The sequence below is a fragment of the Eptesicus fuscus genome, chromosome 5, assembly GCF_027574615.1.
Source record: "Eptesicus fuscus isolate TK198812 chromosome 5, DD_ASM_mEF_20220401, whole genome shotgun sequence".
In the NCBI taxonomy this organism is placed as follows: Eukaryota; Metazoa; Chordata; class Mammalia; order Chiroptera; family Vespertilionidae; genus Eptesicus; species Eptesicus fuscus.
The window spans coordinates 53,838,892-53,855,175 of record NC_072477.1 but is presented as its reverse complement, the minus strand read 5'-3'; the positions used below and the strand labels follow the sequence as shown (position 1 = coordinate 53,855,175).

The window sequence follows — 16,284 nt, the reverse complement described above, 5'->3', positions numbered from 1 at the left end:
CAATACAGAGACTACCACAATAAAGCAAGTCACACAAAGCTTTTGGTGTCCCAGTGCATGTCAAAGTTGCATACACTATACTAAAGTCCGCTAAGTGTGCAACAGCACTGTGTTTAAAAAAAAAAAGAAACAAGATACATACCTTAATTTAAAAATACTTTATTGCTAAAAAATGCTAACTATCATCGGACCCTGCAGCGAGTCGTAACCTTTTTGCTGGCGGAGGGTCCTGCCTCGAAGTTGATGGCTGCTGACTAAGCAGGGCGGTGGCTGCTAAAGTCTGGGGTGGTCGTAGCAATTTCTTAAAATGAGTGAACAGTGAGGTCTGCTGCTTGGACTGACTCTTCCTTTCACGAAGGATCTCTCTGTAGCACGCGATGCTGTTTGACAGCATTTTACCCACAGCAGAACTTCTTTCAAAATTGGAGTCAATCCTCTCAAATCCTGCTGCTGCCTTGTCAACTAAGTTTATGTAATGTTCTAAATCCTTTGTCGGCATCTCAACCATCTTCACCGTGTCTTCCCCAGGAGCGGATTCCACCTCAAGGAGCCACTTTCTTTGTTCGTCCACAAGAAGCAACTCCTCGTCTGTTAACACACTGGTTGCTCCACCTTGAGCTCTTCTGTTAGGGAACCGGCTTCTCTCCTTAAACCTCTTGAACCAACCTCTGCTGGCTTCAAACTTCTCTTCGGCAGCTCCTGCCCCCCTCTCGGCCTTCATAGAATTGAAGAGAGTGAGGGCCTTGCTCTGTATCAGGCTTTGGCTTAAGGGAATGTTGTGGCTGGTCTGGTCTTCTATCCAGACCACTAAGACTTTCTCCATATCAGCAATGAGGCTGTTGCGCTTCCTGATCATGCGTGTGTTCAGTGGAGTGGCACTTTCCATCTCCTTCAAGAACTTTTCCTTGGCGTTCACCACTTGGCTAACTGTTTGGCGTAAGAGCCCTAGCTTTCGGCCTATCTCAGCTTTCGACAAGCCTTCCTCACTAAGCTTGATCATTTCTAGCTTTTGATTTAAAGTGAGAGATGTGCGACTCTTCCTTTCACCTGAACACTTAGAGGCCATTGCAGGCTTATCAACTGGCCTAGTTTCGATACTGCTGTACGTCAGGAAACAGAACGTCGGAAGGAGAGGGACTGCCAGCGGGCGGAAAGGCTGGTGGTGGAGCAGTCAGAACACAAGCGTGTATCTATTAAGTTCGAAGTTCGTGGTCTTATGTGAGTTTAATTCTCCGCGCCCCAAAATAATTACAATCGTAACATTGAAGATCACTGGTCACAGATCACCATAACAAATATAACAATAACGGAAAAGTTTAGAATATTGCGAGTTACCAAAACGTGACACACAGACACAAAGTGAGCAAATGCTGTTAGAAAAGAAAAAAAAAAAAGGCGCTGACAGACTTGCTCTTCACAGGATTGCCGGAAACCTTCACGTTGTAAAAAACCAAAACCAAAACAAACAAACAAACAAAAAAAAACCCGCAATATCTGCGAAGCGCAATAAAGCAGCGCGCAAATTATTGCGCGCAACGAAACGAGGCCTGCCTGTGCGACCTCCGTTACCCTTCGGCCACCGCCCCCCGCTCAGGGCCCACTCCCGGCCGCCCACCCCGCCTCCCGCCTGTCCGCGCCGAGGCGAGGTCCGGTCATTCCGGCAGTTTCTGGGTCTCCGGGCGCACAGATCACACCACCAGGGGCGGCAGCCGCCCGGGCGGGAGGAAGCGCCTCCGGGAAAGTGCGGGCAGCCCTAGGCAAAGTTCAGCCGCCGGGCCCGAGGCGGCAGCGCTCCGCGGCGAAACCACCACCCAACCGAGTTGGCGAAAGTCGCCCTTTCCCGGCTCCCTCCGCGCCCGCCCGGACGGCTGCTCGCAGCGGCCAAACTTAGTGCGCCCCAAAGCGGCGCGCGCTCCCGGAGCCTACCTCGCGGAGGAACGGGGCCCCGGGATCGGCAGCGGGCGTCGGAGCGCCTGCGGGATGGAGCGGGAGCCCGGCGACGGCAGCCTCTTCTTCCGCGGCCTCCAGAGCCGCTCCCGCGAGAAGGTGAAGCTGCGGAAGAGAAAGTCGGCCTTGTACCTCAGCCCCCCGGAGAGCTCCCGGCGCCGCGGTGAGTGAGGGGTGAGGCGGGCCGGCGGGCGGCGGGGGCGGGGATCGGGCCTCGGAGCGAGGGCTCCGCCTGCTGGGTGAGCGGGGCGGGAAGTCCTAGTGCGCTCCCTGCAGGATTCCGGATCCCAGCTGCCCGCCGGGCCCCGGATTCTGCGGTATTGAGTGCCGCCCTCCCCCGCCGTGGGAAGTGCGTAGGCAGGGGAGGCCGGCCTGTTGCAGAGAGGGGCGCCCCGGCCCCCGCAGCGACGAGGGGCTGGGTGCTGCAGTGCGACCAGGTCCCACCGCCTTATTTCATTTACCCCCTTTGCCTTCTCTTGGGTCCGGATGAGATGGCAGGAAAAATCACTCCCCCCGCCCCAGCAAGTTGGGGGGGGGGGTTAATATAAAGATGGACTTCTCATTCATTCAGGGCACTAAATTCAAATTTAAAAAATAAAAATACTCTGTCCCTGGCGCGTGTGGCTCAATTGGTTGGAGCGTCCACCCGTGCAGTGAAAGGTTGTTTGTGGGTTTGATTCCCCGCCCGTGCACATACTCTGATTGCGGGTTCCGCCCCCCGCCCCCGGGCGGGTGAGGGGGCGCGGGCGGTGTAAGGGAAGCACCAGTCGTGGTTTCTCTCGCGTTGATATTCATACACACACACCTCTCCTCCCTCCCTCACTCTCTCAAATCAATGAAAAATCCTCTGGTGAGGATTTTTATAAAACCATTTAAAAAGAAACCCTCTGTATTCAGCCTATGGGCTGCCCATCTGTGGTTAAGAGCAGGGTGTTGGAGTCAGCACACAGACCTGCTTTTGAATCCTGTTCAGTCATTTGCAACTTTTTTGACTTTAGACAAGGCAATTTATTTCTGAGCCTCCGTTTCCTCAGTGGTAAAATGGGCTAATATCTACCCCATAGAGTTATTTTTGAGGATTAAATGAGATAATGCATGAAAAGAGATAAACTCAGTGCCTGGCATTTGTAAGCACCACGGGTGCTATTTAAAAATGTGCAGATCGCCCAGCAGGCATGCTCAGTGGTTGGGCCTGGATCTATGAACCTTGAGGTCAGGGCATATGCCCGAGTTCTGGGCTCCATCCCCAGTGGAGGACATGATCAATGATTCTCTCTCATTATTGATGTTTCTGTTTCTCTCTCCCTCCCTCTCTGAAATCAATAAAAAATATATATATTTTAAAATGTACAGATCATTGTATAAGCTACTGTTTGGCACATATTACAGAGTTGTTTCCTAAGTTAGTAATTTGTTAGTTGGTTTCTTTCTTTACATACCTATATAGGATAACCTAATCCACCTAAGGCCTTAGTTAACCCAGTCTCCTTTTCAGCATATTCTCCTTATAGAGTAAGTTGTGAGAAAGATGGGTTAGATGAAAGGAGTGGTAAATCACCCAGTGGCGAGGCCCTTGTGTAACTCTCAGCCCAGGTCTGCTTTGAGAGGAGTGGGGCGGGGTCAGAGTTCACGGTGCCTAACAGAGCCTGAGCAAGGGGCCAGCCAGAGCAGCAGGTTTTAGTTCTGCAACCAGAACTTGCCTGACTTTTGCGCCACAATTACCTGTTTTGTTTTTCAGATCTTCTTGGTGAGAACATTTATCTGGTCTTGTTTACCATAGCGTTACGAATATGTAACTGCTTTTTAGTCCAGACAAGTTTTGTTCCAGATGAGTACTGGCAGTCTCTTGAAGTTGCACATCATATGGTTTTCAAATATCCTTTGTATTTTCTTGGCCAGATTAGAAATGTGTATTCAGTTCATCTTGGGAATTGTGTTAGTTTCTATTATTCATTTTCAATCAATCCTCTATATTTTCTCCAAATAATTTTATCAAAGTATGCCATTATTTTATGCTAATATTTCATCTGTATATTTACTTGATGTTAATGTACATGACTTAATCTTTAGCATATATTTCCACAGTGCTCAGTACTGTGGAGAAAATATATGAAATAAAAAGCACATTCCTGCCTTTGAAGAAGTTAAGAGTTTAGTTGGCCAATTGCATTTTTAATTTAAATATCTAGTATAAAATGCTGTGTTTTTAAGCTGCTGTGTTAAAAAATAAAAGTTTTATATATGGAAATGAAAATTGGTTTTGTTTCAGTGCTATTTAAAATTAGTCCTTAATATTACTAATTATGGTTATTTGACCTGGGAATGGACAGAAAGATTGAGGGGTTACACTTATCCCTTAATCTTTGCAAGCATTTACAAGATTCTGCATCTTTTGGGGAATGATAGTGTTCAGTTGCTGGTAAGTTTAAATTAAAAACTAATCAAAATAGTTCTTAAATGTAGATTATTCCATCCTTTTAATTTTTTTAATGTATCTTGTTGAAAGGATTACAGTTGTTCCCTTTTTTCTCCCATTGACCCCCTCCACCCTGCCCCTGCCCTCCCATTCCATCCTTTTTTAAAGGTTAGGCTATATTAACTAAATGGTATTATTGGTATCATGAAGTTAGTTTTTAAAAGGCTACTCTGACCATTTCTGGGAAGCATAGGGTTCCAAAGACATGCTGTGTCTGATGTAGCTCTTCAGTACGCACTAAAACACAAGACTGAGCATGAAAGTGTCCTGCTGGGAGCAATTCTGTTAAGATTTTCAGAATGGTTACATTATATATTAATTATTTGGATCCTTCATAAAGAGTCACTTGAGTGCAGGTTGTATCTTGTTTTTTTAACTTGTGAGCTGAAGACCATGTTATATTAGCTTATGACGATTAAATACATATAAACACACTCAGAATTTAGTATTGAAATGAAAACTTAGACAAAATCAATTTGAGAAAAATTTAATGATATGCACAATCATTGTGCTACATTGTAATTAGGCCTCAATAGTAAGTAGGGTTGTAATTCCTGGAACATGAATTTCTGGGGTTATTTGCCAGGAGAGGATACAAAGGAAGAACTAATAGAACACAAGTTTCTCTGACCTCACTGTCAAGATCCTTTAAGCCAGTGGTCGGCAAACTCATTAGTCAACAGAGCCAAATATCAACAGTACAACGATTGAAATTTCTTTTGAGAGCCCAATTTTTTAAACTTAAACTTCTTCTAACGCCACTTCTTCAAAATAGACTCGCCCAGGCCGTGGTATTTTGTGGAAGAGCCACACTCAAGGGGCCAAAGAGGCGCATGTGGCTCGCGAGCCACAGTTTGCCGACCACGGCTTTAAGCTATCATCAAGTTGGACTCAGCACTTTGGGTCTTCCCATTTTCTGTTAGGGAAGTACCCCAGAATTCCAAAGGCAGTCCAAATCCTGAGGGTTTTTTTAAGCCTGAAATACATTGAGGTTCTAGGATTTTTTTAAAAAAAATTTAAAGGCAGGATTATACTCTCCCCTTTGCAATGCTATTTGATTCTCCATTATTGAGAAAGAAGGATCAGACCTATGCTTCTCATGGAACTATCCTGAGCGGTAGCAGAGTTTCACTGACACAGGTAGAACTTAGGAGCTATGAATTCTCCTTTCGTCTCTCAGGGCCAACCACTGATCATGCAGGATATCCATAAAGTCTGGAACCACAGGTGGTTATACATGATGTCATCAAGGAAATCTTATATCTCAGGAATAGGTTTTATTATCAATGAAGGCGTCTTCAAGAAAACTTCCTGTTCCTCCCAGCCCTGTTCGCTGTAGCTGGCCCACCTGGCCCTTTTGTGTAACAGGAAACCTTCCCTGGTCTCCATCCCCACCCCACGCTACCACATCTCCCCAGAAAGCACCTGGTCACATTCCAGGTAGAGAAACTTAGGATGCTCTCATCAGTCATTCATACTCTCATATTGATTATTTTAAATAAAGGTGATATAATTTTGAACTAGAAGGGGTCAGAGAAGTGAAGCACATAGAGACCAGGGTCCCAGCATGTTTAAAGCAGAGCTAAAACTAGATCCAAGGTCTACTTAGTCACAGCCTAATGCTCTTTACAGGTCACTTCTCTTTAAACTGCATAAGGTATATGCACAAAATGAGGGATGACTTAGCACTGTACTGTCTGATATGGTAGCCACTAATCACATGTAGTTATTAAATACTAGAGGCCAGGTGCATGAAAATTTGTGCACTGGGGGCAGGTCCCTCAGCCTGGCCTGCCCCTCTCACAGTCCCGGAGCCCTCATGGGATGTCCTACTGACGGCTTAGGCCTGCTTCTGCGGGGAGCAGGCCTAAGCCACAGTCTGGCCTTCCTCTGCGGGAGGCGACTGGGCCAAACGGGAAGGCGCTGCTGCTGCCACTGCTGGCCGCCACAGCTGCCTGCCCTCAGCCCTCACAGCCGCGGCGGCTTTGTCTGGAAGGACGGTCGGCTGTCCAGTCTAATTAGCATATTATGCTTTTATTATTATAGAATTGTGACTAGTCCAAATTGAGGAGTGCTATAAGTATAAAGTACATACTGGATGTCCAAGACCTAGTATAAAATAAGAATATAGAATACTTATATAATTTTATATTGATTAAAATGTTGAAGTGATAATATTTTACATATATTGGGTTAAACAAAGTAAAATTCATTTTACTTGCTTGTGATATTTTACTTTATGTGGTTCACATTCTATTTCTGCTGGACAGTCAGTGCTGGCTTAGAACATGTGAGAAGAAAGAGGGATAAGAAGGGAGACCTGATGGGTACCACATCGGGGCTTTGAGTAGTCAGAAGATGGTGCAAGGGCATTTGGCTCCTGGAGCTTAAGGGAGGAATTAGGAGCTTGAAGAACAGGAATATAGACTGGTAAGCTGCCAACACAGGCATCGTCCTCAAGATTTACCCTGACATGTTCTTTCTCCTCTTTGCCCCACACCGCTACTTTGTATTTTCAAGAAACCATATGAAAGTATTACTTAATTCTTCTCTGGTCCTTAGCATAACCTGGAAAATGATGGTATCTTAACTGTCTGGAAAGACTGCTAATAACGGAAATTTACATCTCCACTTATTTTTGTATTGAGCTAAAATCTACCTTATTTTTCATTTTTAAAGATTTGATTGATTCTTAGAGAGAGAGAGAGAGAGAGAGAGAGACATGGGTGTGAGATCGGCTGCCTTCTGCACATCCCCACCAAGGATCAAGCCCACAACCCAGGCATGTACCCCGACAACCAACTGAGCCACACTGGCCAGGGTAAAATCTACCTCCTTTAAATTTAAGATTTCTATATGACAACCCTTCAAAAAGTTTTATTTATCTAGGATAAACAACTCTAGTTCTAAACCTCGTAATCAAATAATGTCCTCTAAAGATCTTCTAATTAATATCCATCTGAAAATGTGGATCTCCAAACTGAGCCCAATATTGAAAGCTAGGGTAACTAGTTCAGAATAGTATAGTGAGACCATTACTTCATAACTATTCTTCTTCTCTCAGGGAACAAAGATTCTTTTATTTTTAGTGGCTACCCCACACTGTTGGCTCATTAAGTTTGTAGCCAAACTGAGTTTTCAAATGAACTTTCAGGCCCTGGAGGTGAGAATGAAGCTTATAGATCTCTATGCAGAGTAAACAGAAGGTATGTAATAGGTGCCCGTTACTGTATTTTATAGGGCACAGGTTAAGTGAAATTATGAAGTACAGCACACTTGTAACACATTCATTTATAGGTTATTAGCAAAGAAAAGGAATACAAAGCTAAAGTGTTAGACACCACTGACAACTGAAAGTTAAGCAACTCTAATTATAATGTAAAGTTAATGAAGTTTGAGCCAAGAAAAATACAAATCTACATGTTTTTAAAAACATTTTTGAACTAATTAAATTATGCTTTATAGAAGTGTTATTTTGATAATAACTATGACACATTTTTAAAAAACTCTTAAGATGCTAATGTATAGCATTAGAATTACTAACTGTAATTAAGTTATAATACAGGGGTGGCAAAAGTGGGTTTACAGTTGTTCGTATGGAAAATCCTATATAATAAAAGCCTAATATGCAAATTGACTGAACAGTGGAACGACTGGTGGTCAGTGCACTTCCACAGGGGGAGCGTGGCTCAGCCAGAAGCCGGCTCACAGCTGGTGAGCACAGCACAGTGGCGGGAGCTCCTCCTGCCTCCGTGGCAGTGCTAAGGAGCAGCCAGCCGAGAGGTAAGGAGCAGTGAGCAGGTGGGGGTAAGGAGCGAGGGCTCCTGAACTGCTAGAGGGCACAGGCCGGGCTGAGAGGATCCCCTCTGCATGAATTTCGTGCATTGGGCCTCTAGTAATATAATAATAAAGAATTAACTCTGGGTTTCACATACTCACAACTGTAAACCTACTTTTGCCAACCCCTATATATTTACTTTTTCGTTTAAATTTGCTCTTTAATGTCATCTGAATATTACTTTATTATCTATACTAGAAGTCCAGTGCATGAAATTCGTGCATTGGCGGGGGGGGGGGGGGTGTCCCTCAGTCTGGCCTGCACCCTCTCGCAATCCGGGACACCTTAGGGGATGTCTAACTGCCAATTTAGGCCCGATCCCGCAATCCAGGACCACTGGATCCTAACCACTCATCTGCCTGCCTGATCACCCCTAACTTTCTCTGCCTCAGCCCCTGCCACCGTGGCTTCATCTGGAAGGACGTCCAGAAAGTTGTTCAGCTGTCCGGTCTAATTAGCATATTATGCTTTTATTATTATAGATTGCAAGATGGGGAAGCAATGCAACTTAATAGTTAAGAGCACAGGCTTTGGAGTCAGGGAGACTGGGTTTGAATCCTGGCTTTCACACTAACTAGCTATACAGCCTTGAGAAAATTACCTAACCTCTCTCTGTCTCAGTTTTCTCATTTATAACACAGTATCAATTTCATAGGATTGTTAGGAAGACTGAATGAGCTGATACATATAAAATATACGTATACTTAAGCCCTAGCCAGTTTGGCTCAGTGGATAGAGCGTCGGCCTGCGGACCAAAGGGTCCCTGATTTGATCCTGGTCAAAGGCATGTACATACCTTGGTTGTAGGCTCCTCCCCAGCCCAGGCCCTGGTCGGGGCTTATGCAGGAGGCAACCAATCGATATGTCTCTCTCACATCGATGTTTCCTCTGTCTTTCCCTCTTTCTTCCACTCTCCTTAAAAATTAAAGGAAAAATATCCTCAGGTGAGGATTAACAGAAATTAAAATGAAAAACAATGAAAAAATTAAATATATACTTAATATGATACCTACCTAGCACACAGTACTATATAAGTTGTATTTAAAATTACCTATTGTTATGCTAATGAAAATAACCAGATATGCTTCTAAAATAGAACCTTAACACAATGAAATGGTTTGTTGGCTATTTAAATTAAAATGTGTGTGTGTGTGTGTGTATGTGTGTGTGTATGTATAATGATAGTTGGATTAGCTTGATTTCTTATGATAATTCAGTGTGAACCAACAGATGTTTTTAATTTCTTTTTTTTTTAACTAATGAAGATTTGGATTCCTAGACTTGCCCAAGCACTTCTGTCTGCTATAGCTGACTTGAGGCTTTACTCATTAATGAAGCAACTAGAAAATCAGCAAGTAGCAAGATGGGTGGTAAGTCCTCAACACTTTAGAAACTATATGCCAGTTATTTTCATTCCTATGAGCATAAACAATATCGATTCCCAAACCAGTTTCAGAAGATAATTCATATAATTTTATAGAGTACTTCCATAATTAAGAACAGTAAAATGCAAATGGCACACTCCATCTCTCTTCTGATGAGGCTCTAGGTGGTGGAAGTCACTGAAGCCCTCAAACCCTGTGAGAGGGTGAGCCTAGGATGTCTCTGGAAGCACCTTCACTCCTCCCAACTGTCAGAGTCCTTGCCTCACTTTCCATGAAATTCAGTAGGAATAGTTCTAAATCATTGCCTACCTCACAAGTTGCCTCAGCCTTTTACAACCCTGTCCACTATTCCTTCAGCTACCTGAGACTCAGCCTGAGAACTGCCTTTCCATTAAAGCACTGATCCACCTCTGGCTAGTGTTTAAAACAGCTGGACTCTATAAGGGAGAGGATGTGGTGTAGAAGGCTGTCTTTTGTCATTTAGCTTATTTCACAGTAGGGAGATAGATTTTTGATCTCCCAATCAAACCTTGAATGGATTTTCCCATTTAAGCCATATCCTGAAGAGTAATTAGATACTGTAGTATTGCTGTTACTTGCCTATAGCTCTTTCCTAAATTTGACCTGCCTAGAAATCTTACTACCTTTTTTGCACTGTTTTTATTGGAAAGTTTGTTCCAAATTCCAAGGTACCAATTTACCAACACATTTCTGGAATATAATCTATATATATAAAAGGCTAATATTCTAAGTGTCCAACCATCCAACTGGTCACTATGATGCGCACTGACCACCAGGGGGCATATGCTCAACCCCGGAGCTGCCATGATGTGCACTGGCACGGCGGACCTGATGCCCACAAAGCAACACTGGGCTTCCCCCAAGTGGGACACAGTCCCTGCCACCACTCTAGAGTGACAGCCCACCAAATCGCAGCTGATGCTGCCGAGACCCCATGGCGCAAAATGCGGCCCACAGCCCAGCTCAGCCCAGAAATGGTCACTGTGGGCAGTGGGTAATGATGTCACATAGCAATGCCCAGCTTCCTCTCCCTAGTGACGACTAGCCTCCTTGCAATTTCTTCAGCCCAGGAACACAACTTGTTTTATAGCCAGGTGCAAACATTTCACACTTTAACCAAATGTCTGTGAAGTGTTCTCCCGTGCCTCATCTCATTTGATCCTCACAGAAGTCCTGGATTAGGTAGATAGGAGACTTGGTGGAATCCTATTTTCTTTTCATTAGCAGGAAAATAGAGATTTAGAAAGTTTAGAAACTTGACCCAACTGAAAAGAAGTAAGAAATGGTGGACCTTGAAAATGACTTCAGGTTTTCTCACTGCACAGAATATAGTCAAACACTGCTCCAGTTAAATATTTTACCCTTTGTTATCCCTGCGTGATCTACAATAATAATCTGCTTCGTGTTGATATTTACTGCTGTGTTGCTGACAATTACCTGAAAGAGAAGTTGAGGTGCTTCACTGGGCTGGAAAAAGTTTAGCTAAATCAGAAAGCAGGTCTAAGTAAGCAAGTTTATTCTATACATATAAAAGGCTAAGTTGTCTTGCGCATGCGCGATATATATAAAGCTTTCACTGGCGCCAATCACACGTGTGTGTTTCCATCTGTCATTGTCGATTGTGAATTTGGTTGACACTTCTATTATAAAGGGCAAATGGCTATATTAAAATATTTCTTCTAATTAATTTCCTTTCATTGTACACGAATCCGTGCACCGCGCCACTAGTTTATTATAAGTATTAATAAATATTAAGAATTTACTAAATATTAACAGGACCTATTTCTTCAGGTAGCATGTTGATTTGCATTAAAAAGACAGATTGATTTAGCAAATGAGCCCTTGCTAACTGATTCCAGGATAAAGACAGTCTCTATTTTGTGCCTTTATACACTACCAAAGGCTCAACCTAAAATGGCAAAGGCATCAGGCCTTTGAAATCCTTCCCCCAAAGTAGCAGCACTGGGTTCTTCTAGTTTAGGAAAGGCCTTTAACTCCACAAAAATTGGAAACAATTTTTAAAGGCTTTATTTGAAAAGATAGGAAGTTAGTACACCTGTTTAACACCCTTGCATTAACTAACAAGCTTCTTTTAAGATGGTTTTGTAGACTTAATGTTGCTTCTGTTTGCATAGTCTTTTAAAAACTCGTTTATTAATTTAATCAATTTTCAAGTTAAAAGTTAATGGTATCTCCTGACAGGTTTTTTTCTCACCTATGTTTTCTTAATTTTTCATCAAGAAATAGGGCAACATTCCAAACCAAGATCAATAAAAACAGTCAATTTACTTGTCAGTATTATAAGACAATTTGAGGAATACTGATTAGGACAATATAGTTATGAATCTCAATTCTCTATAAACTATACCATCAAAGAATCTGTATTTTGTGTCTTTTATTAGTGGGAAGTGAGATTTAAATAAAATATAGTGCCATAAAAAAGTATTTGAAAGTGTACACTTAACTTTAACAAATGTAGATCTAATATCATAGACATGTATTTGATATAAATTCTTAGAAACAATGTTTGGGCAGGCCTACTTTTAACATTACTTCCCTTTTGATGTGATTTTTTCGCAGCATTTAGACTTGCTTGCTATTTTCCATGAAGATAACACTAACTAAACTTTTTTATTTCCCCCTGCATGTATGTTTGCTCATAATTGTTCTTAGTTTTTTTGCCAGTTATGCTCTTGGTTCACATGGTATTGCTGTACCAGAACTCTTACAAACACCATGGAAACTGTTCTCACTGTAATTGCTCTTTTCTACTACCCTTTGGAAGGTTCAAAGTCTATGAACAGGTGAGATATATTGCTGTGAATATACAAAATTCTAAAGCATGCTTTTGAAAAGATCTTAAATATCAACACATTGTAATGTCCAGTGGACCCCTAATGTTTATGAAGGTTATTAGACCCACAAATTTTCAATTGGTAACATTTATTATAGCAAGAAACAGATATACTAGTACTTAAACTGGTAATTAAGAAGAGGTTAATAAAAAGACCGTTTACAAAGATGTAGATAGTGTTTAGAAAAGTCAGTAAGTGCCCCAGGACTAGTCTCTGTAGGAAGTTTCTATTACCCCTTGGCCCCAAGGAGCAAGGAGAGGAAATGTTACAGAGCTGAAACTTTGAGAGGGCCCCAACAGGAGACAGGCACAGCCAGCCTTTAGCCATAGCAAGGAGAGAGCTGGGAGAATAAAATACCCTGACTTAACTCTTCTGTCCTCCAATTAGCCAAAGCCAATTAAAAAGCAAAAGAGCCCATTGATAGAGTCCATACATGTCAGCCGCCCTGCACATGGAGTAGGTGAAGGATGGAGGAAAACAGATCTAGAAGGGCAACTAGAAAATATATGGACCTAATTTGGGCATATGCATAGAAACTAGGGAAGCAAATGCCAGCCAAGGGAACAACGTGACCAAAGGCATAAAATGGTAAAGGGGCTTCATTGTATTCTGGGCAGCTTGTCCAGAGTAGCTAATGTGTGGCAGGATGCATGGGAGAAGAGAAGAGTAAGGGATGAAGCTGAAAAGGGACTTTGCCCTTTTCCAGAATTGGAACTTTATTTTATAGGTTGTAGAAAGCCCTTGGAGGCTCTTAAGAAGCATGGCATAATCATATCTAATTTAGAAAGAATTCTCTTGTAGTAGCTATATTTAGGATATAATGAAAGGGAGAAAGCCAGAATTTGAATCTGGTTAAGAAGCTAGTGTCCATTCTCATATTAAAAGGTGGTTTCAAGGATGACATTAAGCAAGATCATTTTTGCATTAGACTCTTGACTGAAAGAATAGGCATTCAGTTAAATTATCTATATGATGAGAACTTTATCACAAGGCAAAAAGTGAAAATAAGGAAAATAGGCATCTTAGGCTTGTGGCCAGGCCTAGAAGAAAATTACAGAATATCTTAGCCACACAAATGAATTAGAAGGTTATGCAGAATGCAAGGTAGTTTTGAGGAATGGGCTGTTTTCTTGTGCCTTTATAGCCCAGCCTATGAATCCCTGTTTTAGGGATCCATCATTTTGAGGCTTAGCCATTCTCTTTGTCTACTTCTATTCTCATTACCAACTGCCCCATTTCCTGTGTATCTCTCATTCACTTTGAGAGACTGATTCGGTTTGTTAAATGTCATTGTCCTTATTTGGACATAGCTTTCACACTGGCCAGACTTAGATTGGCTGCCTGATTCAGTCAGGAAAGGAGAGTCATGGGGTATAAACGACCACTATATAAGCATTTGTTCCATGACAGGTACTATTCCTGGCTTGACAATAAATAAAAATTTTCAACCTCCTTTAAAAATGCAAGTATTATAAATGAAAGATTATTTAAGGGTGGTATGAAAATATCTCAGCATTGACTTCTATTAAAGTGTATAGCATAAGACCTATTGCAAAGTAAGTGCTAAATAAGCATTAATCTACGATGACTATGAAAAGATTCCAGGCAAATGACAGGACTTGATGTGAAATGATGGCAGTGGGAATGGGAGAAACAAAGTGGATGTATAGATGAGAAGTTGCTATTTAAGGTGACTGAGAAACTGAGTGATACTATTAACTTACATACTAGACACTGAACCTGTTTTAGGGAAGGTTATAAGGCTTATTTGAGACACTTTGATTTTGAAGGCCACTAAGCTTTCTGTGTAGAAATATTCAGAAAGGAGTAAGAAGTCCACGTCTGAAAATTTGCAGTAAGGTTAGGACTAGAATAAATTATCCATAATCTCCTTTAGCTACTTATTGAAAGAAGTCCTAATAGTAAAAATCCACATTTCTATCCATGATCATATAGGTTTTATAGCAGGCTTTTATCAGTTATACATATATATTTTTCAGTTGGATAAAATTAGCAGCTTGCTTTCAAAATAAAACCATATGGACTCAGAAATCCCTCATGCCTTGGCTGGTTTGGCTCAGTGGATAAAGCATCAGCCTGAGGGCTGAAGGGTCCTAGGTTCAATTCCAGTCAAGGCCGTGTACCTCAGTTGCAGGCTCAGTCCCCCACCTGGTTGGGGTGTGTGTGGGAGGCAACCAATCAATGTGTCTCTCTCACATCGATATTTCTCTGTGTCTCTTCCCTTCCCTTCCACTCTCTCTAGAAATCAATGGGAAAATATCCTCGGGTGAGGATTAACAAAAAAAGAAGCCCATCATAGCCTAAATAATCCTAATGTTTCTTTAAATGCATTTGATTTCTTTCTTAGAGCATGGTTTTGTGTGACTTTTATATCCTTATGAGAGATTTGATTATTTTTCATCAGGAAAGCAACTGGCAGAGTTGTATGGCTAAAAGCTAGTACACCTGTCAGCAAACATGACCAACATCCTATATAATAAAAGAGTAATATGCAAATTAACCGTCACTCTGCAACAAAGATGGTGGCGGCCAGGGCAGACGCTGGTGGTGTCGCTCCGGCAACGCGAGCCCAGCATCCGCTCCTCAGTTGTGGAGGGAGGGGAGGGGCCCTGGCCATGTGGAGGGAGGGGAGGACCCAGAAAAATGGATCTTTCCAGTTCCTGACGCTGACAGAGCCAGAAAAATGGATCTCCCCAGTTCCTGATGCTGACGGAGTCCTATGGGTGCCGGGGTCCTCTGCCCACAGCCCCCAGTCGCAGCCCAGCAGCCCCAGTCACAGACTGGAAGCCCCCTGCCCGCAGTGCAGATGCAACCAGCATGGCGCCATGGCGGGGGAGGTCCGGGGGGGCGCGCTACAGACATCAAAGTGCTGCCGCCACGGCCGCCACCCCCCCCCCCCCCCCCCGCTGCACGCTCAAGTAGTATGGTCCAAGGGGGCAGCTCCTGAGGCACAGCTCCTATGGCAGCTGATTCGCACCGCACTGGTGGGGAAGCGGGACCTGGGAGCCCAAGCCCCCGAGTACCTGAGCTGCTGGGCATCGCAGGCCGGGGCCCTGAGGAGGCCCCAGGACAAGCATCTTCCCAGAGGCTGTGTGGAGGGAGGGGAGGGGTCTCTGGCCAGAGGCCAGGGTGAGGGACGCTGGCATCGTTGCAGGCCGGGCTGAGGGATCCCCCCCGCCCTCTCCCTCCCCCCCGTGCATGAATTTCATGCACTGGGCCTCTAGTTAAAACATAAAATAATTGCTTATTTCAAAATACTAGAATTGGGATATTAGAGCTGGAAAAGACTTATATATTACTTCTTTTTATAGATGAGAAAAATGCTCTCATTTAAAAAAATAAAGAGGTGATATCACAGTGTAAATAGCAGATAACTTCTAAGCTCACTTCTAGTTGTCTTGACAATACATTTTCCTTGTCTACAGTGTCAAGTACTCATCCCTGGTGGCACTTGCCTTCATAATTCGCCCCACAGCAGTCATTCCATGGATACCTTTGCTCTTCAGACATTTCTGGCAAGCACAGAGAAAGCTTGATCTTATTCTACATCAGTTTTTACCTGTTGGGTAAGTATTGCTACAATCCATCTATTAATTTTAATAACCTGCAAAATATATTTCAAATAAGATTTTACATCTTTGAGTCAATTATTGTATCTTCTAATGTCAATGAGAATTGTCAGACAAAGGAAACAGAATATTTCCAAATTTATATTGTAACTAGAGGCCCAGTGCATGAAAT

The 16,284-nt window shown here is 42.9% G+C and overlaps 2 protein-coding genes across 3 annotated transcripts in view; one reads left to right on the top strand and one right to left on the bottom strand.

Moving 5' to 3' along the window:
- The window catches only part of CCPG1 (cell cycle progression 1), a 68,215-nt gene that overhangs the window by 1,198 nt on the left and 50,733 nt on the right, over positions 1-16,284 (bottom strand). The window contains exon 10 of the mRNA XM_054716215.1: positions 1,927-2,052. Coding sequence (XP_054572190.1) covers positions 1,927-2,052 — 126 coding nt within the window. The remainder of the gene's footprint in view (positions 1-1,926; positions 2,053-16,284) is intronic.
- PIGB (phosphatidylinositol glycan anchor biosynthesis class B) overlaps positions 2,047-16,284 on the top strand; it is a 27,957-nt gene continuing 13,719 nt past the window's right edge. The window contains exons 1-5 of one of the 2 annotated variants that reach the window (XM_054716217.1): positions 4,302-4,366; positions 6,694-6,853; positions 9,527-9,631; positions 12,353-12,471; positions 15,969-16,109. In XM_054716217.1, the coding sequence (XP_054572192.1) occupies positions 9,593-9,631; positions 12,353-12,471; positions 15,969-16,109 (299 nt within the window). In that variant the 5' untranslated portion in view covers positions 4,302-4,366; positions 6,694-6,853; positions 9,527-9,592. Of the gene's footprint in view, positions 2,111-4,301; positions 4,367-6,693; positions 6,854-9,526; positions 9,632-12,352; positions 12,472-15,968; positions 16,110-16,284 lie in introns of those variants that run through there. The other variant, XM_054716218.1, reaches the window with a different exon arrangement.